At 43.1% G+C, this 24,379-nt stretch overlaps 1 protein-coding gene across 2 annotated transcripts; it reads right to left on the reverse strand.

Moving 5' to 3' along the window:
- Positions 1-6,347: 6,347 nt before the first annotated feature.
- On the reverse strand, positions 6,348-24,379 carry RLIM (ring finger protein, LIM domain interacting). Of its 2 annotated transcripts, XM_042825239.1 has the most exons (4): positions 24,211-24,378; positions 14,966-15,154; positions 14,033-14,116; positions 6,348-13,191 (listed from the first exon to the last, which is right to left on the reverse strand). In XM_042825239.1, the coding sequence occupies exons 2-4, from the start codon at positions 15,132-15,134 to the stop codon at positions 11,663-11,665; spliced, it is 1,782 nt and encodes a 593-aa protein (XP_042681173.1). In that variant the 5' UTR covers positions 15,135-15,154; positions 24,211-24,378; the 3' UTR covers positions 6,348-11,662. The 2 variants fall into 2 exon arrangements, with proteins under 2 accessions (XP_042681173.1, XP_042681174.1); XM_042825240.1 differs by lacking the exon at positions 14,033-14,116 and having other exon boundaries at positions 24,211-24,379.

Consider the following 24,379-nt stretch of genomic DNA (forward strand, 5'->3'; position numbering starts at 1 on the left):
TGTGTCTGTTCCTGTAAGCAAGGCGTCTGTTCCACTTCCCTTCCTTTGGCTTTTCTAAGTCTGCTTCTGCCTTTCTGCAGGGTGTCATCTGCCACAAAATCCTCATTCTGACCATAGTGCCCCATGAGGCAGGCTCATGATGGATTTAAATGGTAGTAGCGTCTCCTTTTGCCCAGCAATAGGAGAAGGGGTGCTGCCTCAAACTCTGAAATCTTTGCAGATTTCCACATGCCTTAAGTGCTTTGCCTGCTCATAAAGGCCTTTCCATGGGAGCTCAATGCTGCACTGGCATGGGAGCAGCGCTTGATCAGATGGAAGTCCTGCCTGACTCAGCATCCTTGAAAGGTTGGTCTTTTTATCTGCTTATTATCGGAGCCTATTAATATTGAAGGTGCTTAGCCCCGTGTCTCCTCACTCTGCCCAACTTCAGTGGAAGCGGTACATCTCATACCATCCTAGCTCAAAAACTGTCAACAGCCTCCCCAACCTGCTGTGAGCATCTTTGTCCAGTTAGGGTCATGACTTTGATGAACATGAAGTCAAAACTAGCCATCGGTCAAGGCAGGAAAGGCAATGAAACGTACAGTCTGCATGCACAATTGGAAGAGCAAAATCTGCCATGATGGTAGGAAGATGTGCACAATGGGGACAGTTTTGATGTTGGCTGCCAGCTGTTGTGCATCTAGCTTTTCTCTTGAGTGTCCTGGCCCAGTACACCCCAGCCTCCTCTGGGCAGGTGAGGCAGGACTAGGGAGAAAAACCTGCCTTGTGCTCCTCTGTAATGAAAAGCCCCAGCTTCCCCCAGTGAGGTGCACTCGTTGCTTCAGGCAGCCACATGGCCTTATGCAAGCGTGCATCTAGTGCAGGACGTGCCCCGGCAGCACTGGCTGGTACTGCCTTCCTAAATCTTTAGCTTCAGGGTGTTCCAAAGTGAGTTGTCTTTTTTTTTTCTTCTTCTTTTTTTTTTCCTTATTTTCATGGCTGGGTGAAATGCCAGATTTAACCCCTCTTGCTCTGGCAGAGAATGATGCTCCTGTGGCATCTCATGAGACTTCAGGCAACCCCTGTCTGGGCTCTGATTGGTCACAGTGGAGCCAGGATCTCTCCAGCCTTTGCTTCTCACTACTTCCATGGCTTTCTTGTGCATCTGTACCCAGCAGAGGTTTGGGGGTTACCTTGGATATTTCAGCTTCCAGAGCTTTCACGCTGACAGAGTTCGCTTCTTCTTGTCCAGCTGGCTGGAGAAAATGGGGCTGCACTGGAAAGCCCCAAAACACTTGCCAACTCTTTTGGATGCTTTCTTCCCAAAGCCAGCTGCCCTTTAGCACCATGTACGCAGCAAGGGCTGCTAGTGCCTGGCGTGCTCCCTCATGCAGAGGCATCGCCTGTGTGTTTGCAGGGATGCACAATGGACTTTGCTCTAGGGTTATCGCCGTGCTTTTGCTGGCTCCCCCTACACAACTTTTGTTTTGTTTTGTTTTGTTTAATTTTGTTTTGTTTGCAAACATTGCAATGCCCTTAGCACTACATCGAGGACTTGCCTTGCTCTGGGTGCCCCCATTCTCACCCACCCCACAAGGGCAAAGCCCAACCCCAGTGCTGTGTCCACTTGCCCCAGTGGACATTTTGGTGACCTGCAGGATGTGGGCTTGATGTCTGGACTAAAAGCAATGTGGCTCCTGACTTTGTTTACAGCATCCAAATCAGGGCCTGCAAAACAAATCACCTCTGAGCGTAGGCAGCAGGTGGCTCCCGTTAGGCCTCTCTGAGCGGAGACAGTGAGCTGCTCTGTCCCACCTTCACCACCCCTGCAGGGCACAGGCCACCTCAAGAGAGTCCGTGCAACTCCTGAGTGCCTCTTCCGTCCCAAAATCTCCTTCCGTGACATCTGTCCTCAAACCTCTTCCTCGCTGACCTTCCAGCTCTGGCTGCCAAGAGCAGCGTGGTTGCGAGGCACACTGTGAGAAGTTAGTGTCTGTTTTGCTAAGGAATTAAGCTTCTGTTGTTGTTTTTTGTGTATGTAGTGAGGCATGGCATGTAAGATGGTCTGTTTCCCAGAGGAAGTTTTCAGGTAGCCAAACATTTGTGTTCAAAGGGGAAGATGTCTGAGCTGAAGCCACATATGAGCACCAAGGCGGAGGCTTGAATTTTGGGGTAATTAACAAGACATTAGGGGCTGTGGCTGAGAGCAGGTGCTTAATTCATTGCAGAAGTCAGGCCCATAGCAATGCTTTGGGTCATGCTTTGGCTTTAAATGAGTATTTAAGGCACAGCTGGGAAGGGTGGAAGAGCTGCACCGTGCAGAACTGGCCTCATAGGAGCTTGTAAGATGTGGGTGAAGAAATTGGTAAAACTGAACTCTTACAATTTTCCTTTTTATTTTTTCTTTTTTTTTTTTTTTTGACATCTGTTCTTTGTAAGTGATTTATATTCCCTTAAAATTTTGTATCTTAAAGTAAAGTATTTGAATGTGTGTCTGAAAAGTATGACCCGTCCTTTCAAAATGTGAATTTCTGATTGTTGATATATAAAAAAAAAGTAAAAAAAAAAAAAAAACAAAAAACAAAACACAAAACCATCCCATATTAGCACTTCTTTTGTAATGAATGTTTTATGAATGTGGTTTTTTTGTGTTTTTTTTTTTTTTTTTTTTTTAAAAGCATAGAATAAAACCAGTTTAAAAAGGAAGGGGGGTCGTGGTTTCCTGAAGAAATCCCAGCTGGGTACCCAAAGCTGTGTCAGAGCACCGGGCCAGAAAATGGTGACTGTGCATCAGCGAGGTCCCCATAGCTTGTGGAACTGGAAACAGGGCTTTTAGCAAGGGTATTTTATCGTAATGATTTGTTTATACTAGCTGCTTTAATTGACATTAGATGAAAGCTGACATAGGCATTAATTTGGTATGGCACAGGCTTTTTTTCTTCTCTTTTAATGTGCATCTCAACTCTTTTTCAAGTCAGGGATATTTACTGCAAATAATATTAAAAAAATCCCCAGCAGGAGATAAGAGGCAGTAAAAAGGGATTCAAAGGCTGCGAGGCAGTGGCAACGAGCTCCTCTATGAGCCAGCATGCCATGCAAGGGGCCTCGGTGCAAAAACACCCTACTCTATCCTGGAGTGATCTTCTGGGGATGGCTGGAAGCTGAGAGGTGCTGGGCTACGTGATAAAAGTCACCTGCACACAGGCTGCTTGCTGAGCACCCCAGGAGCACAAGCCTGTCATTGCCCACCTCCACAAGCCCCATACAAATACACAAATAGATAATATGTATATACATACATACATACATATATATATATATATGTACACACACATCCTAGGTGTGTCTGTGCGCCTGCCTGCTGGGAACCATTTATTCTTATGAAACGGAATATTTGTATGTGTATTTTATATATTAAATACTAAGCACTTTGTCTTGTGTTAGTTTGCTAGTAGCTATGAATTGCACATGTGCTTTAGCTGCCTCTGTGAACGGCGCGTTATCTCTGGTCATGTTTAGAGGTACGCACACAGTGTGGACTGTGCTGTTCGGGGTTGCTGAGTGCCTGCCACTGGTCAATGGGGCATCACCCTGTGATGGGACAGCAGGAGCAGCAGTGCCTGCTTGGGATTTAGGGGCTTTAATGCAGAGCAGCAGAAGGCAATGTTAGAAATCATTTTGTGCTGGCAGCAAGGCAGAACAAGGGATGAAAAAAGTAGGTATGCATACATATATGAGTGCTATATGGGGCTGTTTTGGTGTGCTGGTGTGTGCTGGGTGAGCAGGGCTCCAGCTAGTGTGACTGTCACCTCTTCCTCCGAGGCGCTGTGCTGTTGGGCTGTAAATCCGTTATCGGCCCATCTGCAGCATTGTTCAGCCCCGGCGTACGTGGCCGGCACCTCGTCCCCCCAGCATGCTTGGCCCCGCTGCCTTCTCCCGCCCACATTGATGTTTTCACCAGCCGTGCTCAGTGCAGCTTGGAAGTCTTTTCCCAGCCCTCCTGCTGAAGCCCACTGGAAATAAATCACTCGGTTATTCCTGTCCCCGCACCGCACACCGCCTCAGATGGCACTGTCCCATTACATTCTGGGCTGCCAGCCTTCATGCCAGCCCTCCTCCTGCCTGTTCGCATCCTGCTATTCCCTTCCTTAGCCTCCCTGCTTTGTGCTCATCCTTCTTTCCCATCTCTTCCTCTGTCCTCCATCCCCGCTAGCTCTCATCATTACAAACTGAAGCAAACTCATCCCCAAGGCACCACCAGCATTGTTTCCAAGTGAATCTGGTTTATATAGAAGTCAGCAATGCCTACAGAGATTAACTTATATAAGTTTTCCACTGCACATCTGCTTTCATTTCATCCACTCAGACAATAGCATATGTTGGTTAACCTATGACTGGCTGACGCTGGAAGGGACCTCTGGGTCCATCTGGTGCCATACAGAGCAGGGTACCCAGAACTACGTCCAGAAGCTTTGAAGGAAACACCACAACCTCTCTGGGCACCCTGTGCCAGGGCTCCATCACCTACACAGCACAGAAGTGCTTATCAAATTTTAGATGCAATCTTCTGCACTCCAGTTTGTACCCATTGCCTCTCGTACTGGTAATGGGCACCACTGACAGGAGCCTGGCTCCACCTCTTTGCACCTCCCTTCAGCTATCATGGCCATGAATGGGATATCCAAGCATCCTCCAGGCTGAGCAGCCCAGTCTTCCTCAGCCTCTTCTCACCAGAGAGGTACTCTAGGCCCTTCATCACGTTGGTGGCCCTCTGTTGGACTCTTTCCAGTACATCCAGGTCTCTCTTGCACTGCGCAGCCCAGAACTGGACCCAGCACTCCAGGTGTTGGCCTCACCAGTGCTGAGCAGACGGGCAGGACCACCTCCCTTGACCTCCTGTCAGTACTAACGCATCCCAGGACACCACTAGCCCGTCAGCAGCCTTTCAGTGTCCACCTGGATGGCAGTGTGGCCCCATCACAGCAGGGACACTCACTGCAGTCACGGCTCCACTCACTGCTGTCACACTGCAGCACGCCAAGCAACACCTCGATGCTACCACACAGACCGTGCACTGCACAAGCTGTTTTTCTTGGGAGCTCCGGACCTGACAGCAGCGCATGACAATGTGTGAAAACACAGAAACCCTATGCAAACAGTGCAGCCTGACTCTGTTCCATGAAGCGGTCATTGTCACGGAGGCTCGATGCCTGCTTTTTCACATGCTTGGCTCAGCAGGGGATTTATTCAGGAGAACAGTTGGAGCATGCAGCATCAGCATCTCATTAGTGTCAAAGACAATATCATCTCATTTAAGACTAAAAAGAGGGCTTAGTTTTCCCCATATAATTTTATTGTTAGGGCTTAGGAAGCCACAACGCAGCTGAGTTTAGATTCATTATGTTAAAAGCCCCCAAACAGGTCCTGACACACAGCAGTTGGGAAGGACGAGCTTGCAGCAAAGAGCTCCGCTTTCCTCCCCGCCTCTGCACTGCCAAACAGAATTCCTGTCAGGGAACAGGCTGCAGGGCCCTCTCCAATTTCAGTTTGAATCAGTCAGAGCGGACAGACCACAGAGCTCCAGATGCAGCCCCTGGCAGCTGGGAACAGCTCATACTGAAGAATCCTGAGCAGAATCTCTGCTCTGCACATCTCTTGGGAAGCCCACCAACCTTCCTCCTCTCCACAGCCAGACCATCCCACACAGCGCTGCCAAGCATCGTGAAACTGCTGCCAGCTTGGATGGCACCCAACAGACAGGGCACCGCGTGTCTGCATCCAAACACTGCCATCTTTCCCCGCCTTCTGCTGTGATGCCATCAGGCCTCAGCCCAGAAACGGCTCTGGCTTCCTTCTCAAGGACCAGACTGAGGTGAGGGAAGCACCGGCAATAAAGCAAGCTTCCAAGCTTCCCACACCCTACAAAATTTCCTTCCCACTCAAGTAAGCATTTGCACATACATCAGCTACTAAATTTAGGGCGAAGCTTTTAGCCATATGTGAGAGCTTATGAAAGCCACAAACACCGTGAGGTGTTCGGTGCATTTCCAGTGGGACTCAGCACTAAGCGCTGGTCCCTGATGGGCACCCATAAAAGTCACGGCTACCGCCTGAAAGATAACTGACAGCTCTGGTGCCCCATGCTATGCACTGACAGATTTACGCAAGTCTGGTACATAGATTTATTGCTTCTGGTTTCTGTACTGAGGAGCAATAAACTCTTCTGAGAACTTCACTCTGTACCATTCCAAGTCTTTTCAGCTTCAAGGGAAAAGCACATACATTTTTTACCACATCCATCAGTATTTACTCCGGCACATTCCCAATGTAAGAATAAACCCAAGGAGTGATGATCAAGCACAAAATTATCACTTCATGCATTTTATTGAGTCTATTTAAATTTGCATTATGACATCTTACATAGGGAACAAACTCCTCCTAAATATTAGCTATCAAACCTGATCGAACTGTTGTCCGATGACCTTGGAGTACCATTTTGTACTAAACAAGTCCAGTATAAACAGATGTAAAGCACTGTACAAAACAAAACCAAAAAAAAAGAAAAAAAGGAAAAAAAGAAAAACAAAAATCTCTTACATTCTCAGTTGAATTCAGGGCTTCCCAGCCAACAGCTTTACAGCAGAGTGAGATTCAGGAAGAGAGCACAGGTATTTCAGCTCAAAAAGGATCAAAACCACATAAAATAACCAAAAGAAATCCAAAATTATGCTTCCCTGTAAGAGGAAAAAAAAAGAAGAGGGAAAAAAAAAAAAAAGGATACCTCAAAAAGAAGTTGGGAAGCCCTGGTTTAACAAGATGCAAATTTATTTTCTTTTTTAACACAACACAACTTTAATGTACTTTGGGTAAGCTATCATTAATCTTCACCCTCTTTCTTCCCTCTCTAGTCAAGAGCAAACAAACAGCCTGGTGCATGCAGTGATTGGAAACACTTCTGAATTTGTTATAAATTCACTTATCGTGGCTCCGAGCCAACTCTCACCCAAAGCGAGCGGGCAGATGCCTGTAACAACTGCACACCTCATCAGCTCCAAACATCATTACATCTCCTCATCGTGCAACCCAAGGCCCCGCAGGAGGACGGTGAGAAAAATGAGACAGCGGGCAGCATGAACATACACACTACTGTAACAGAAAGGATCTCAAACCAAAGGTAAGGCTGCAGCTCAAGCCAACTGGATGGACCTCTGCGTTGTGGTGTGACAGTGAAGGCGATGCTGGGAGACTCAGAAAACATCGAGCTGCTACTCTTCACAGACATGGTCAGCCCTGCCAGCCCTTCTCTCATCTTCCAGCTAGATTCTCTGATTAGACACCATGCGGAACCCTCCCCATTGTGTGGACAACCATCACAAGATAAACATCCACTGCAATTAGACAGGGAAACAGTCCTCTGGCCCGACATATTTGCATAATCCAGCTAACTGACAGGAAACTGGAATGACAGTCATTACGGTCCATTGTGTCAACATTAGTGGGAAATACATTAGTTTGCAAGTTGACACAATGGACAATTATGGCTCCTTCAAACTGGTAGAGTATCACGTTAGTGCAGCTGCTATGCACGCACATTAATACTTCCTACTAAAAGTCTTTAAACATTTAACGAGTAATTTCTACACATGCTGTTGCTACAGTAATGAAACCATGTTTAAAACAAGTCAATTAACTGCCTACAAGTTCTTTGCAACAAAAAAAACCCGAACCTCTTGTAGGTAATAAAAAAGCAGACACGTAAAAGGGAAATCTAACAAACACCAGGAACGAGTCCTTAGTTTTTGAATGGATAACGACCAGATTTAAAGGGAAAAGGAAAGCACCCACAACTCCTTATCGGTTTGCAATTTAAGCTAAACTATCGAATCACCCTGAAATTGAACAGTGCCATGCGTTCTTGTAGGTTTTGGCTTTGTGACTGCTTTCACAGCTGCGTGTGGAGGTCCTACAGACACAGAGCTGTCTCCAAAGAAAGGAACTTAGCGCACCCACCAGCCAGCCAGGTACTCACAACTGCAGCACGGGCGGTTCACTGCTTGGAAACACCACCGTAACTACCGAGGCAGGTGATAAAAGCGAATCCCCTTCCAAAATTAAGCAAAAGCCTTCAACACAAAAGCAACCATGCTGCTGCAAGAGACGAGCTGGCTTTATCACGGCCCCGCAGAAGGCTGAGAGGCTCCCACAAGGTGGCACTAGGAAGCAGGCAGCTGATTCAGCGGGGCTGCCTCTGCTCCTGTTTCTTTCAGACATCTGAAAGTCATCAAATTGGCCATTTCAGCCCTTCATATGGCTGTAACTATGAGGCAAGTTGCTGCATTCCATCTGCAAAGCCAAGAAAGAGGGAAGCACTGGGTACAAACGCCCAATGCTAAAATAACTTTGAAGCTGTAAAATAGGCTAATTATGAACCTTTTAAATTATAGCAATTGATGCTTTATTAGTGACTGAAATGTAAGTATTGACTTTTCCTATCTGCAATAGAACTTTAGAAGTAGAGAAATTAAATTACCTCAAGGCATTAGGGTAAAAAGCAGCACTCTGGAACTTCTCTTGCCAGACCTCAGCTCTACGACTGTGATGCAGAACACAGGGTGTTTCCAGTACAGCATAAAGGCATTTGTGAACACCGAGCTTCCAGATACAGCTCTGAGTAGTGGGGATGCTACTCCTCTCCAGAACTGCTGCAGACCCTGACAGATAAGTCAGTAACATTGAGCTATTTGCTGTATCAGCAATTTCCTTCTTGCCGACTCTTCCAGGTGTTGGGCAACACGTCCCCAGCACTGCTAGTGCGCTCGGTATCAGAAAAGGCAAATAAAACATTAAAGTTCAAGGGCTTCTTAATTGAGGTTAAATTCTCAGGACCGGAGGGGATGATTTAAATCAGATGTTGGAGGAAATTCTTTACTAAGAAAATGATGAGATGCTGGCACAAACTGCCCAGAGCTACAGGTGCACCATGCCTGGCAAGGCTGGATGGAGGCCCAGCAGCCTGAGCTGGTGAGGGGCAACCAGCCCACGGCAGGGGAGTTGGGACTGGATGATCTCTACGGTCTCTTCCAATCCAAGCCATCCTACGATAAATTATTTGTTCGTGGTACCATTTGGGAAACCTCCAACGTTTTATTAGTTGCTATTGTTACAGAAAGATAAAATGTTAAGGCATGCCACTATTAAGCTATAACAAAACTGTAGAGTTGAGTCTTCCAAAGTATACAGTTACTGGAAACTCAGAACATTAAAAAGAAAGCTACGTTGAATGACACGCATCACAGCTGTGCTTCGCATTAATTAGCTCTAGTGGGCTCCTTTCTTTCTGGTCACCATCCTTAACCTCAGAAATAAATGCCAGATTTGGAAAAATCAAAATGGCATTCATGCGTAGAAGCATTTTTTCCCCGTCTAATTCCAGACTCCAGTAAGACAATAAAGCTACTGGCAACCACAAATGATAGCACATTTTTGCTATGTGGATGCTACCGGAAGAAAATCAGAAGTGTTATTTTGTTGAGGAAGATTTGGCATCAAATGTATTACCCACATTCATAAGAGTCAGCACCTGATATTAATATTTAACTTCCAATTTTACAGAGATGCATATCAGAGGGAAAAACAGTAAGAGAATGAGCTTATTTATTCTGTTAAAAAAAAAAAGAAAAAAAAGACACCACATGTGTATTCCCTCCGCCAAGATGATGTCCCAACAGGAGGAAAGCAAGCTCAATAGCCTGTCAGGGTTTCCCACTAAGCCAAACACCACAAAATGCACATACAAAAAAAATTTGGAATCCTGGGATGCTGTGAAATCCTTAACTAGCTGATGAGACATTAAAATGGCTTAGAGCAGAGATTATATTTTATGCAACCACCACTATAACACACCAAAAATGTGTTTTAATCAGGGGAAAAAGGTAGGCCAGCTTTGGTTTCGTCATCTGAGGAGCAAGCAGTATTTCCCATATAGCCACCAAGAGCAGTTCATATCCCTTTTGAACTACTACTCTAAAGATTAAAAATACACTGTTTTCTTTGTTGCAGATACAGGCTAGAAAAAAAAAGTCACTAGAGAATAAAACAAAGATGGCTCATTGAAGAGGAGAGATACTTCCCCATGACACAATGCTAGCTGAGGTACAGAATCCCAGACTGGGTAGGACCTTTGAGTCCAGCTGGTCTGATTCCTGCTCTTGCAGGGCCACCACATCCAGGTAGCAATACATTTTCCAATTCCCTATTTCTATATGCCACATACATACTTTTGAATTCAAGATTTCAGTCCTTTCAATAGGAGTATAAAGATGTTTTCTCAAAACGTAGCCAATGTTAAGATTAACATTAAATATACTCCTGCAATCAGTTATAGTTTTCATATTTAATCTAGCACTCTAATAATGAAATCTCTTTTCCAGTTAATACTTATTTCTTTGCAGCACCTGAGTCACAGGCTATGAACAGTGGATACCCATCAGCATGTTCACTAAACAGATCCAGCAATTACTAATATTGTTGAAGCTGGAGCGGGGAAAAAAAAAAAATCCCAAACTGCCAGTATATGTCTGCTGAAGAATTACATAGGGTTACCTCCAAATTTCAAGTAAAAATACAAAAATAGGGCATACACGTCACCAAATGAACTGGTGCACATTGGTTTGTGTTATTACATATTAGTAACCACACAAAGGAACTGTTAGGACAGTTACTAATTATTATCATCTTTTTGGGTGGCATTACTGAGCCAACACACTGCAGCTATAAACACTCCGCTTCAATTTTTTAAAGGCAATTAAGTGTCCAATTCAACTGCTTGTATGTTAAAGTAGTTGTTCACATCAATAGCACAGATATGCACTGCTCTTGGCAGGTACACAGTCACAAAAGCAGCTCTCTTGTATTTAGTTTGCTCTCTCTGTGGTGGGTTTTGTATGAAAAGCATTCTCAGTTTCCAAGCGTGGTACAATTTTAATTCTTAATGCATTAATACAACAGTGCATTGGAAAAGTACTGAGCTTCTACAAAAAAGCTTTACAATTTTAAAACAGATTTTTTTTTTTATTTAAACAAGCATAGGCAATTCTTATATTTCCACAACAAGATAAATATCCCAATTAAGCTAACAGCTCATCCTACAGCGTGCCATAGTGATGGGGAAAGGGCTAACATTAGTGTTATTTACACAGACATGTCCAACATTAACCCAGTATGAAAATCAAAAGTATTTTCAAGTATGCAATTATATTCAGGGTTTTTTTTTTTTCAGTCAGTTGGATTTCTTGCAAAAATTCCTCTATGACTCTTGCGCATTTAGCTGGGATGACTTCCCAGAAAGACTGCTCACAAGCACAATGTTGAGGACAAACTTTTTATTGGACTGGAGGAGTAAGGGGATAGAACTTAGCACTCTTCATAAAGAAGTATTTTTAAGTGAGTAGATGTCTTTGGACAAATGAAATTCATCACACAAACCGACTAGATCTTGAAAACCTTAATCAATTTTTCCAATTTTAAAAGCTTGAATTCAGAGAAAATTCTTTCATGAGGGAAGATTCACTCCAAGTAATTACTATACATTGAGTTACCACTCAAAAAGTGGCCATAAAGGAAGTGACTTCTTTGCCCATCACTATTACACTAGCTGCTTAGCCATAAGTTCAGATCTCATTTAGACAACACTCTCTCTGTTACCAGAAGCTAAGACTGCTCTGCGACAAATGGGACAAGTGGAATTTTCTGATAACCAGCGGTCGATGCAGTGGACGTGATACTCGTGAGAACAAGGCAATTTACGAAGCTTGTTTCCTTCCGTGTACTCTGTAATACACACGCTACATGTTTTCAGAGCATCACTCTCACCAAAATTCCTCATTGCTAGGTTGTCAATTTGCTCTTTGGTGAGTCCTCTTGGTTGGTCATCATCGTCTTCATTTAGTAGGAAAAATTGTGCTAGGCTAAGGAATGGTAAAGAACCACTTTCTTCAAACGTGACCGATCCTCTCGTATTCCGACCTTCCCGTCTGGCACCAGATGTTGAACCACCTTCATTACTACCTTCAAACACCTCCCCTGAGCTAACATCTGTACTTTCATTGCTTGAACTACCACCCCCTCCGTTCTGTGGCTCAGAAGCATCCACATTCTGATTTGGAGTTGGGCCACTAGGATCTGCATCGCTATCACTATACATAAAGTAACTCAGCTCTCCAAAGCCTGTCATGATCTGCCTTAGCATAGTCTGAATTGCAACTGACGTAGTCTCACTTAAGCCTGTATTTAAGATCCTACGAATAGGAATCCTAATGGTGCTGACATAAGTTCTCACTCCAGCCCGTTCTGAACGTGAAAACGTACGCCTAAACCCTCCCCGTTCACTTTCGTAAGTGACTGTGTTGTTAGGAGTCTGGGAGCGGGACCGAGTTCTGTTGGCTATGCTGTCCCTTTGCCGATACTCTCCTGGACGAACTCTTCTCACCTGGAGGTCGAGCACTATGGTAGGAGGCCTCTGTCCAGGAGCTGCAGACTCACTGGCACCATTAGTTTCTGAAGAACCTGCTGCTTGAGGAACAGGTCTTGTTTCAGGGGCTGAAAACAGAACTGCATTTTCACTAGGAATCTCAGTCCCCACTGCATGCTGCCTTAGTGTCACATGCTGCCTAGTTCTAGAGCTTCCCTCAGCTTCATTCACTGCTGAATGGTCAAACGTTTGAGATGATGTATTGTGATGAGACCTGCGAGGAGCCTCACTCACTGGATTAATAGGTGACCTACTTCTATCAGTCCTAGCCCGTGTTCTCCGCTGTTCTGGGCTCCTACTTCTCGCTCTCCTCTGCCCTCTAGGAGAAGCTTCCTCAGTTAACTCTTCTGAAGTGCTCCTTTCTGATCCAGGCTGCCTTGCAGATGGTGATTCAGACCTTGGAATTTCAGAGTCACTTTGGCTGTTTTCCAAATCCTCCCCACTGGAAGGCTCTACAGATGGCTCATTCTCAGTTTCAGGATTTGTGTTCCCATTATTACGGTTGACATTTATTTCCAAACTGAATCTGAAGTCACCACTATTTGGGTTAGTCCGGCTCACGGCTCTCCAAGATTGGTTTCCTCGCTGCCCACTTCGTGTTGTATTTCCAGTCTGTCGGACTGAATTAAGCCAGTCTATTATAGAATCTCCATTTGAAACATCTTCTGTGGACTCTGCACCTGTAAAAAAAGACAAGGAACTACCAAAATCAGAGTACTGAGCTAATTTTGGAGTGATCTTTCCAAGAAAATAATTGCTTATAGTTTAAAATGTGACTGTCTAGAAGCACTTGACTCTATCCAATGTAATTGTGACTTCAGAAATAGCATCATAGTTCTTATCTACCAGAGCTCTGGTAAGGAAGCAGGAGTGGATGGACCTTTTTTCTAATACATACAGACAGGCTGCAGCCATGACATGGCAGCCAAATCAAAGTAACACATTATTCACTGTAAAGAAATGGAGAGCTGTATTTCAGGTGTCACATCAATATTCTGTGTTTTTCTTTCCAAACAACTGAGCAATCTAGTGACTGCTAAGCAGAGAGTTTGATAAGTTTGTCCTGAGTCTTCATTTGAAGAACAGATTTATAGCAACCCATCTCGTTTAAGAATGAACCCTGGCAGCAAACTCCAAGAATCCACCACCAACCTCTTGAGAGAGGCGATAATAAAAGCAGTAGAGTACCCTTGGAAGGGAAGAACGAGAACAAAAAAAACCCAAAAATTGGCAGAAAGTACCCCAGAAGGGAGCAGAAGTCAAGAAGGAAAAAACAATCTAAAAAGCAGATAAGGAAAAGAAACCTAAATGAAATTTTAGCTTGCTGCAAGTAACAGACGTGTTACGGGTGAAATCTGTCCCAAAGTGCTCTTTGCAGCAGATATCAGACATAACGTTCAGTTAGTTTTGAAGCAAAGCTCACCTTGCACCTGCCTAGGCTTAACTTGTTCCACTCCTGCACTCAAGTTAAGGTCCGTATGGGGTGCTAAAGTTAAGAGTTTTCACAAATACTGTATATACCTCTATTCTCATCACTGTTTTGCTGTGGCGGACCTTCTTTAACTTGGTGCAGCCTTCTCAGCAACTCTTCTTCAGTAATTTCACCTTAGAAAATAAGCAAAATTTTCCAAAAATATTTCCAAATCATATGTATGGCAAGCATTATCAGAAGTTTCTAAAGAAGGTACAAGCCACTGTCTTTGTTTTAATTAAATCCTGCCATAATGAGACTCCCAAGCAATTAGTTATAAGGGGAATTCAAACTCTTCAGCACCACTGTCCCAAATAAGCTTTGCTGAAGCTGAAGGATCTAACAGCTTCAACCTATTAAAAGACGGATCAGCTTTCTGGTACTGTACTGCAACCTCTACAGCTCATCAGCATATTTTTTTTTTCATCCTATACCAATTAAATGACAGCCCAGAGTTAAAAAAAAAAAGAAAAAAAAAAAAAGATGACAAGCATGAAAAGAAGTTTGAATTAGCTTTAAATTATAACTGGCTTCAATTAGGCATCACTCTATAAAGAGCCAGTTTAAAGTAATAAGTCAATTGAAAACAGACATAAGAACACCCATGCAGAATCTTGTACCAGATTAATTAGCCTAGTTATGAACTCCTAACACCAACAGGAAATTTTCACACATGCTTAAAGGTGATTACTTTTCTATCAAAGTAGTCTAAGCAGCCATAACTGGGTCAGTTCTGGAAGTTCCCATCAAGAGGTATGAACACCAGACCTTTGTACCTGCTGAATCCACACCATCCCAACTCCCTCTCCACTAGTCAGTGAACCCCTCTATTCTGAGGACACACAAACTGGCAGGAAGCTACTCCCTAACATGGAACACAACTGCAGCACATGAGCTAAATGGGTGAAAGAGATTAGGGAGAACAGAAAAAGACAAATCACCTCCAAGTAATTGTATGATGGACATACACAAGCATTACATACCTGGTGTTCCTAGCAAATTGTTGTCTCTCATAAGCCTGTAGTCCTCTTCACTCAGGTTGTTTACAAACTGATAGAAAGCCTCTTCTCGATCTAAGCGATCCAGCTGACTCTGCCGTTGTGCTTCTGATTGATCAATATTTCCTTTATCACTAGAATCTGAGCTTTCCATCTTGACAAATGGAATAATGTCTAAAAAAAAAAAAAAAAAAAAAAGAAAAGAAAAGAAAATAAATCCTTCATTTAACTTAATGAAACAGATCACAATATTTAGATGTGACTAATCGGTAATACATTATTCACCATTAAATTCTAAGGAGAAAGACTTTGCTAATCAAGTTTCAGGTAAAGTAAGTTGCATCACAACCCAGATCACAAATGAAATATTTGCCCACTTCAGGAAGTACAAACAATATCCATCACTACCAACATTCAAAAAAGTAACAAGTACAAACACAAGAAATGTTATCAGTTTACTAGCTGCCTACAGCTGCCTGCTCTTTACCCTAAGCTACTCCTGCTACTACAACTACCTAACAAAGCACAAACGGTGCCTCACTGCTGTACAACAGCACAGTACAAGGTACAAGGCACCCATGATTATGCTCTCCAGCTCTAAGACTGAATTAAACATTCATCACTTCTTCCTGCCTTCACTATGGTAAAGAAAACAGGAATCTAGTTCGCTGACAAATACGACAGACTTTCTTCAAAATCCAAGTCAATTTTAAACAGAATTACTGGATTATTTAGGATTTAAATAAGTGAGTCTGAAGATGCAACAGAACACTGTACATGTAAAAAGAAAAAGGGAAACCCCCCCCCCACCCCCACCCCCCCCCCCCCCCCCCCCCCGGCGGGGGGTTGGAACATCAGCTCTGTGGTTTCATGTCAAGAGAAGAATTTGCTTACAAGTTTTAGTAGTTAGTGAATTTCTGACGCTGATGACAAAACAAATTGCATGCCAGAACTCCAGTGTGTATATACATGTCATAACTTATGCTACCAAGAACTTATTCATTCACTCTCATCTGCTCCTCATTTTGTTTTTCATTTCGATAAGATCTGCCACAAGGTCTCAAAACAAAAAAGTAATTCATGAACACAATGTCTGTATTTGATCAAAATTAAAACAAAATACCTGCAAATGCAGGAGACATTCTGGCACTGGTTACACCATGCAAATACATCAAATGAAGTTAAAATAACTAGTTTCCTTAATCATTATGGCTTGCTATTCACAACATTAAGAATTTCCCTGTACAACTGGTAGAATCTAGTTACTCAGAGAGGTGATTAGCACGCTAATCCTCTGCATGCTAAAAAGCTCTATAATAATATTCCCCATTAAAAAATGCTCCTTTCATTCAAACCATGTTTCATGTGACATGAAAATACCAGAAGAATAAAGCTTTTCCTTCTTACTGGAAAATTTTCAGCACTTAGACATCTGTCTAAAGCAAAAAGTAACTTTTTTTTTGTATGCCAGCACAGCTGTCCCACTACACTAGTGGTTCTCCACAGGAGAGAAGCACTGTGGAATCTCCAAGAGCAGTTTATTTCTGCTGCTACAGTGAAAATTAAAGGGCACTGGTATCCCCAGCAGGGGACAGTACAAAATAGCACAGGATAGGCCAACCCACTACTTCAGGCTTCCAGATCAGAAAACAGTTACTCCTATCCTATCTTGAACTCTAACACAGTAAAGCTTGCTTTCAGGTTAGTCACAGTAAGGCACAAATGTTTCAACGGCCCCCCTTACAGGTGTGGAAGGTCACTGCCTTCTGCCCTGTTAATTTCTGCCTTTTTTTTTTTTTAAATCAAAAAGTAGCAGCAATCACACTGCTTGCTAGTGTCTCAAATGGCAGCCTAGCAGCTACATCTCTGGTACACTCTGAAGACTTGCATGTGATGCAGTGTCAAACAGACTGATAAATGAAGCCATTAACAGGGGAAGTTGCACAACAGATCCAGCAGGTAAATTCAGCTCAGACTGGGCTCAGCTATAAAATCTGTACACCCTTCAGATCTCAGACACATCCTTCTAACAAGAACACAGCTTGCTTGAAACTCAAACAGCTTTTTACAAGCTTTCTGTGGCAGAATTATGACCCTAACTAACCTCAAGACATATTCATTCCAAGAGAACATCAGAGAGTCAAAGCTGCTTTTTACAAGAATCATCTGAACACTGACTAGAATTAGGGACTTGAATCCAAAAGAAAACCCAGAAAGATGCATTAATTTTAGGAATATGGATTACAACTCTAACTAGCATCCCCCCCCCCCCTCCTTTTTTTTTTTTTAAACTCATTAAAGGAGATAAAGCAAAGTCAACAAAGCAGAGAATGCAATAACCTACTAAGGGATAGGAGCAGCAAAAAGTTACTTATAAAATATTTCCCTCAAAATAGTTGCTACTTGATATTTACAGGCGCCTTGGCTATATAATGCCTCCTTGATACTAAGGCTTTTTCAGAAAACAAAGTGAAAGCTATTCTTGGTCAGGGGAACAAAGTGCCAAAACAAGTTACACTAAGAAAAAAATCATCTCTTCTTTACCACTGTGTACACTTCAACAGCCAACCTTAAGGGAATGTTGAGAATACCGCAAAGTCTTATTGGGTTCGGTCTGCTCCCCTTTCTTCCACCTTCAATTCTCATCTTCCCTCTTAAACTGTAAGATCAGCCATTGGATGACATAGAAAAAAATACTCCTGCCAAGAAAACTGCCTTAGAGCTAAGATTTTGATAATCAGTACCATCTACAGTAGGGCTATTTCCACTAGTGCCAAACTCACTATACCTTCCCAACATGAGCCAGCAAAACAGAGCACACTAGCCCACTGAACCCCAGTTTCACATCATTTACCTTCAATGTCCTCTAAATGCTATGAATCCCTACAGGATGTTTCTGTCCATGAAGACAAGTGGGGCAGAAACGTATGCAACAACACTCTCCCTTTCCCATCACTGATAGCAAACAGGCCAACATTCTTCCAACTAGAGCTTGGACACTAAAACCAGTAAATGGAAAACAGGGTTTCTGCTCTGAAGCTTCTACCACTATTTCTCTTCACTGCACGCTCTGGCCGTTCCAAGGCTCATCTCCCACACCACTGCACAGCTCTACATTACCAGATAGAACATACTCAGCCATTCTGAGTTTTTTTTCCTACTGCCTCAGTACGACTCTGCAGGTCACACATCCTCCAGCAGATCTCCATGGCGGGAGCACATATCGCTCCACTCCTATTTGGACATGCTGGAGCCTCACACAATCATAGAATCAAATGGAAAACCCATTCCTCATTCAGGATTCTGCTCTCAGCTTACACACTGCAGAAAATTACTACTGGCTTAAGGAAGTTGACTACAGCAACATAGGGAAACCTGACGAAGGAAAATCTGCAGGTATGCTATTAACTTTCAGAAGAATGACTAGCATTTGATTATCTAATAAGCAGGTGTGCTTCAACTCTTGTTTCTCTTTCTTCTACTGGTTTCATTCTTGTTCAAGTGAAAAGAATCAGTATTTCCTCCTTTAGTGTCCTCCCTTGTCAGCACTAAGTTTACAAAGGGTGGGGAAGGTCACATCTGCGAGTAGGAAGTTCAGACCTGTTGATTATTGCCAACTGTAGCTGAGATATCCAGCAATGAAAATCTCTTTACAGGAAAGAGGAAAAATCACTTAGAGTTTACCCAAAACAAGATAGCATACTGAGCCACTGCTGGAATAAACTTTTTTTGAAAACAAAACCATTCTTCTGCAGGTGAATGAATGCTCAGACACATTAACAGCAGTAAACTCTTAATTGGTGTTCCCATCCTTTGACGAGTCAGAAGAGGACCTTCCCTGCAGTTACACTCCAGCAGTCACACAGATACCAGAGCACAACTGATGAGCTACAGCTCCACTGCTGCTACAGGAGCAACACAGCAAGCCCCCAGTGTTTGATTACATTGTTTTGTTCAAGAGGAAGTAATGTTATGCTCTTTGGACAGGGATGATGTAAGTTTTTAGGTATTCCTTCAGCAATGCAAAGTTACCACTCTTACAGAACACAGTACAAGAAGTTTTCTGTTGTTTTTTGTTTTTACCTTTTCCTTATGACAAGTCACATGTAAACAAAATCCAACTTACAACCAATTAAAAGACCTAGTGGTACAGCAGGCAGTATTAAAATACTCAAGTTGCCCGTTTACTTTCAGCAGTAACACTGTCTCCATATTGCTTAGCACTCAGGGACCATACTTCCCAGAAAACCAAAAGTCCGTGATAAATCACTAGATCTATTCCCTTGAATTGCAGGGTTCTAAGAAAACACAGTACCTTAAGCCTAAAATCTTCATTAGATTTGTGACCTTTTTTGAGAAGAGAAAGGCAATTAATTAGTTAAATAGCAGAAGCAAATCAAACTCACAAGCTAGCTGTGCAAAGATCTCCTCCAAAACTTTCCCCATCTAGGCATTACCAGCACCTCAGCATTACGTGAGCATTTGTAGTGCCCTTTATGCTACACGCTTCCTGACTTACCTCATGTTCCAGCAACACGACTAATACCTTTGTGCACACAAAGAGGATGATTGGCAATATGAATAAGCATCTCATAGATGTGCTCAGCAAAAGGCTAATTTCTCATTTATGATTCATAGCCTCATCTTAATTAGGTACTTCAACCAGTAGAGCACCTTGCCTACCTGCATTCAGCCTGCAGTAATTATCAAAGCCTTTGACTCAAAGAAGCAACTCAGTAGTGGAAGCCAGAAATACTTTTCATTTTAATTTTAGCTTGTTTCAGGTTAACTATTTTTCCCCTGATTTCACTGAAGATACCTCAAGGACATTTTAGCTCTACATAAGAAGAGCAACCCAGCTGTCTGCTGAAAACACTTTCTGTGAACTCTGACTCCAGCAGCTCTAACATACCACCACATTTGGCAGGACCAGCCTCAGACATAAGTCTCTCCCATTCCCTTTCTCAAATGACACAGGAATGAGCTATAATGGGCACTTCTGGTACTCCAGGTTCTTCAAGCAAAAACAGAACCAGCTTCACATGCAGTATCAACTCCCTTCTACCTTCCCCAGTCCAAGCACTAAGCTTTCCTAGAAGAAATAGTTTCCATGCTAGTCAGTACCTGCTTTCTCAATACTCAAAACTGGCAGAAAGAAACATAACAGGAAGTCCATCTTCATCTTAAATATTTCATCACTCAAGACTACAAATTCAAAAATATAAGCAAGAACTGTCAGTGAATCCTATTATTAAAAAAAAAAGAAACCATAAAACAGTAGAATCAAACAGCTGTTTGCATGATACATGGAGCTTCATTACATCAAGATTTTTGCTTTTTTTTTTTTTTTTACAGCTACACAAGTCTTTTGTGAAGAGACTGAAGGCTATGATGGCATAAGTACAATTAACTTGTTATCCTTTCTAACACGTAGATTAGTAACAAACTTTTCAAGTTTCAAAGTTGCATCAGGAATTTTGGATACACTTTTTTCTGCTACTCTTGCCTTCTACAGACACTCTGACAGTCTATGCAATTATTAGATGGCTTACTGAACTTACTACAAATTCCAAGCACTCAAGAACTCCCTTATGCCCTCTTTGCCTCAAAAAATTACTATGGAGCACACATCTCTTTCTGGTAGCTGAAAGAAAATGTCTTCTACGACCGCTATAAAATTTAAATGCCAGCTTAATATGAAGTGTTAAACATGGATTCAGATAATTCATCACTACAGTGTGTTTCAAAGCAAAGCCCACAAAGCAAAATGTCATTCAGAACATACATTTTAAATAACAGAAAGCAAATTAACAATTTCACAGACCAGTTGCTGAAAATAATAATAATAAAAACATGTTGACAGAACAGACTAGTATGAAGGAATGAAACACTTGCCATCTCACTGTGTAAGTGCCCACTGTCCCCACTTCAAATGTATCTAGAACATGTAGCAATTCATTACAGGTTTATTGTTACCTTCCACACAGAAGGGTGGAACTTCGCAATTTCAGAACATTGAGCACATGGGAATGAAGGTGGAGCTCTGAATATAAGACAACAAGGATTGTCAAAATCACATTTTACAACCTAGACTTATTGAAACAGCATTTTTCACATAGAAATTCAAAATGAAACTAAGATGGTACTGCTTCTTTGCTCAAATTGAGGTGATATGACCTCAGAGAAAGCTCAGCACACTCGAGTTACCAACTTTCCTGCACTTGGAGAAGTCTCACAAAACCACTCTCTCCCCCAGCAGCGATCTTCCTGCTAGCTCAGCAGGCAGGAGAGCTAGGCTGAAGCTCCAGGGAAGTAATACTCTGCATGAAAGTAACTGGTGCTGACACTGAAAGACAGCAGCGTAAACAGGACTGACAGCTAAGGAAGCTGTACCCACAGAAACGATGCCCATCACACGGTGTTTCGATTTCTGAGGAAAGAGAACTTCTGTTTACTGAAAGCACAAAGCCAATAAAAATCCACTGAAAAACCCAGCTCTACATTCACTCTCACGTTCTCATGGAACTGCTAATGCAGCTTCTACTAAAAGGCCAATACAACAGTGATAATTTCACTACAAACACAACCCACGTCAGAAATCCAGTGCATGGATTTGTTGTTGCTGTTCTTGTCTAGCATCCAAGGAACATAAAAATGGGGGAAAAAAAATTAAGCAAAACTGATATGACATTAAAAACCTACCTGCAAGACTCACATTCCATTTCTGATGGATTCAGTTTCTGATGACAAACTAAGGCAAGCTCAAGATCATGTGCACAAGCACCTGGCATACTGAAATTAAGACTGCTCTAAGTAAAATGCTTCTAAGTTACTAAATTAAGAGAAAGTGCATGCTGACTTTTCTCACACAACCAATTATCATCAGATGGTTTCATGAGACTGTACAACTGAAGGAAGTAAAAAGCTGAGCTTCAACACTGCCAAACAGCAAAGATGCTAACCAGTGCCTCGTTAGTACAGATCTCAACAGCATGAAGGAAACATGGCCTTGTGCATTTCTTCTGATTTTAACAGTAGCTAAGAATCTGTGCAAATGCAAAACTGAGTCTGTACAGTGCTTCGGGATACACCCAATTCACCATACAGAAGTCTTCTCTCTGAAGTTGTTACACTACTGCATTGTTCAGAAGTATCGGCTTTGAGATGCACAAGACCACCACAAAAAATATAACAGAGGTTCAAGTTCTGCCTCATCCCTTCAACATTAAGTTTCTCAAACTAAAGAGTGAATAAGTTTTCACCAATTCTGAGACAACTGCAAAAAAGCCTCACTGAAACTGAAATCTCTAAAAAATACTTAGAATAGCCAAGTAACTCCTTAAACTCCATTAAACTGGATTCAAATGCAATCTATGGGCTGAAGTAAATGTCATTAAATTATAACTGTAAAAAAAAAAAAAAAAAAAAGTGCAACACTTCCACTGCAACAAGAAGCATTCTGCCAAGACTAAGGAACGTATTTTGAAACACTTCCATGGGGATAGGGAACAGAAAAATAAAGTAGCCAAGTACATTAATACATGGGTGTTTTTAAAAACACTTCCATTTAAGGATCACATTACTCATTCCCCTAGAAATACTGATTAAAAAAAAAAAAAAAAAAACAAACATGTAACGAAGACCAGAAACTTACAGCACTGCTTTCTAGTACACCTTGGTATGTTCATGTACTGAGTAATGTGGAAAATAGATTTGATACAGCTGACAACAACTACAAGCTTGAAAAAATGCTCATGGTTTCTCAGTGACAAAACATTTATGGAGTCAGAATTGCTGATGAGCAAAATACTGTACAGTAACTGTTATGCTTAGTGGTCCAACATAACCAACATCTCTTATTATATGTGTCGTGCTGCCCCTTGTTAGCAGCAGAGGTGACAAAAGTCCAAACTACAATTAATTTCATTCTAAAATGGTAAACTTGTAGAGGGAATGCAGTCATTTTTAAATGGTAGTTGGTCATGCCAACAAAACTAAGTATCAGACTCTCAGTTCAGATGATTAACTGCCTAAAGTCACTTGATCGAGTCACTGCAACTAACATTACGGAACACAGTAGTACTGGAGCATCTCGTAAGTTGTCATGACAACTTACAACTGGAAAACAACCAATATTATTAACATGGACAGGAGAAACACATCATGCTTGCAAGTGCCCTACTGTATACAGTCCCAGCTGAATCCTTATTTACAAGCTCCTCATGACTATCATCTTGAAAAACAGATAAACAAGAACATTCAATTTAAAAAGTGTACTCGTGCTGTGAAATCTTCAGTCAAACTCCTATTACGCACTAAAATCAAAACAAATAATGAACCTTAAAAAGAACATGTCATACAACTTGATATTACTCCTCCATTAAGGCTGATAATTGAAAGTAAAGTGATATTGTATTGTTACACTTGACAACAGTTTTGAAATACAGTAAACAGAGACTCCAAATGTCAGTAGACAGTATTAAAAAAGGAAGGAAAAACTCGCACAGGAAACAAGGTAACAGAATAAATGTTACACAACTAAGTGAAGAGAAACAATAAGACAGTAATACCAATCACAACAGCTTTTAATGGGTCATGCGATGATCCCGACCCTCCCAAAAGGCACAACGGTATGAAGAATTCCTCCCGCTCACCTCCCCCAACAGGGCTCCTGCCTTAACGCGAGGAACCTGCAAGCACTGACCTGATGAGCCGGGAATCCCAAAGCAGGCCCTAAGCAGTACAAAGCCTGGGGCGGTGCCTGTAATCCTCCCCCACCCCACCTCTCCCAAAAAGAACCATTTCCAGTGTTACCCCCCCCTCCCCCAGCCCCACGCCCACTCAACTGCCCAGCGGTCGAGGAGCCCCAATAGCTCTCCTCCATCACGCGCCCCAGGAGAAGGTGGAGAAATCCCCGCGGCGACGGGACCCGGCTCATCCAGAGCAGCAGGGCACGGCCTCGGGCACCCCGCCATCACGGCCCCCGGCTCCAGCACGGCCCCGCTCCACTTCAAGCGTTTGCGGCCCGCCGAGCTCCGCGGAGTCCTGGGCCGTCCCGCCCGGCTCGGCCGCCCGCAACCCACTCAGTGGGGCCGCACAGCGGGGCTAAGGAGCCTACGTCCCCCGGCCGCCTCCAGCGTCGGGCGGAGGCCGCCGCCGCCTCCCCTGGGCCTGGGCCTTTCCCTTCCCCGTGCCATCTTGATCGTCCGCGTCCGGGCCTCCGCACTCACCACCCGCCGCCGTCTCCTCAGCTCTCGCTCCGCTGCTCTCTCCGGTCCTCAGCGGGCTCGGTGCCGGCTCGCCCCGCTCCGTCCGTCCCCAAGAAGCCGCAGCGTCGCCCTGCCTCCCCTCTCAGGCGGCCATTTTCTGCTCCATTGTTACCAAGGAACGGGGGCCCGG

Source organism: Centrocercus urophasianus, unplaced genomic scaffold (genome assembly GCF_019232065.1).
Source record: "Centrocercus urophasianus isolate 14NV4802_14NV808 unplaced genomic scaffold, USGS_Curo_1.0 seq_24, whole genome shotgun sequence".
Classification (NCBI taxonomy): Eukaryota; Metazoa; Chordata; class Aves; order Galliformes; family Phasianidae; genus Centrocercus; species Centrocercus urophasianus.

Coding starts and splice junctions, on each gene's coding strand:
- RLIM (XM_042825239.1), bottom strand. CDS start 15,134: ATGGAAAGCTCAGATTCTAGTGATAAAGGAAATATTGATCAATCAGAA. Junction 14,117..14,965: donor CAATTTGCTAGGAACACCAG/GTATGTAATGCT, acceptor TTATTTTCTAAG/GTGAAATTACTGAAGAAGAG. Junction 13,192..14,032: donor AAACAGTGATGAGAATAGAG/GTATATACAGTA, acceptor CTTTTTTTACAG/GTGCAGAGTCCACAGAAGAT.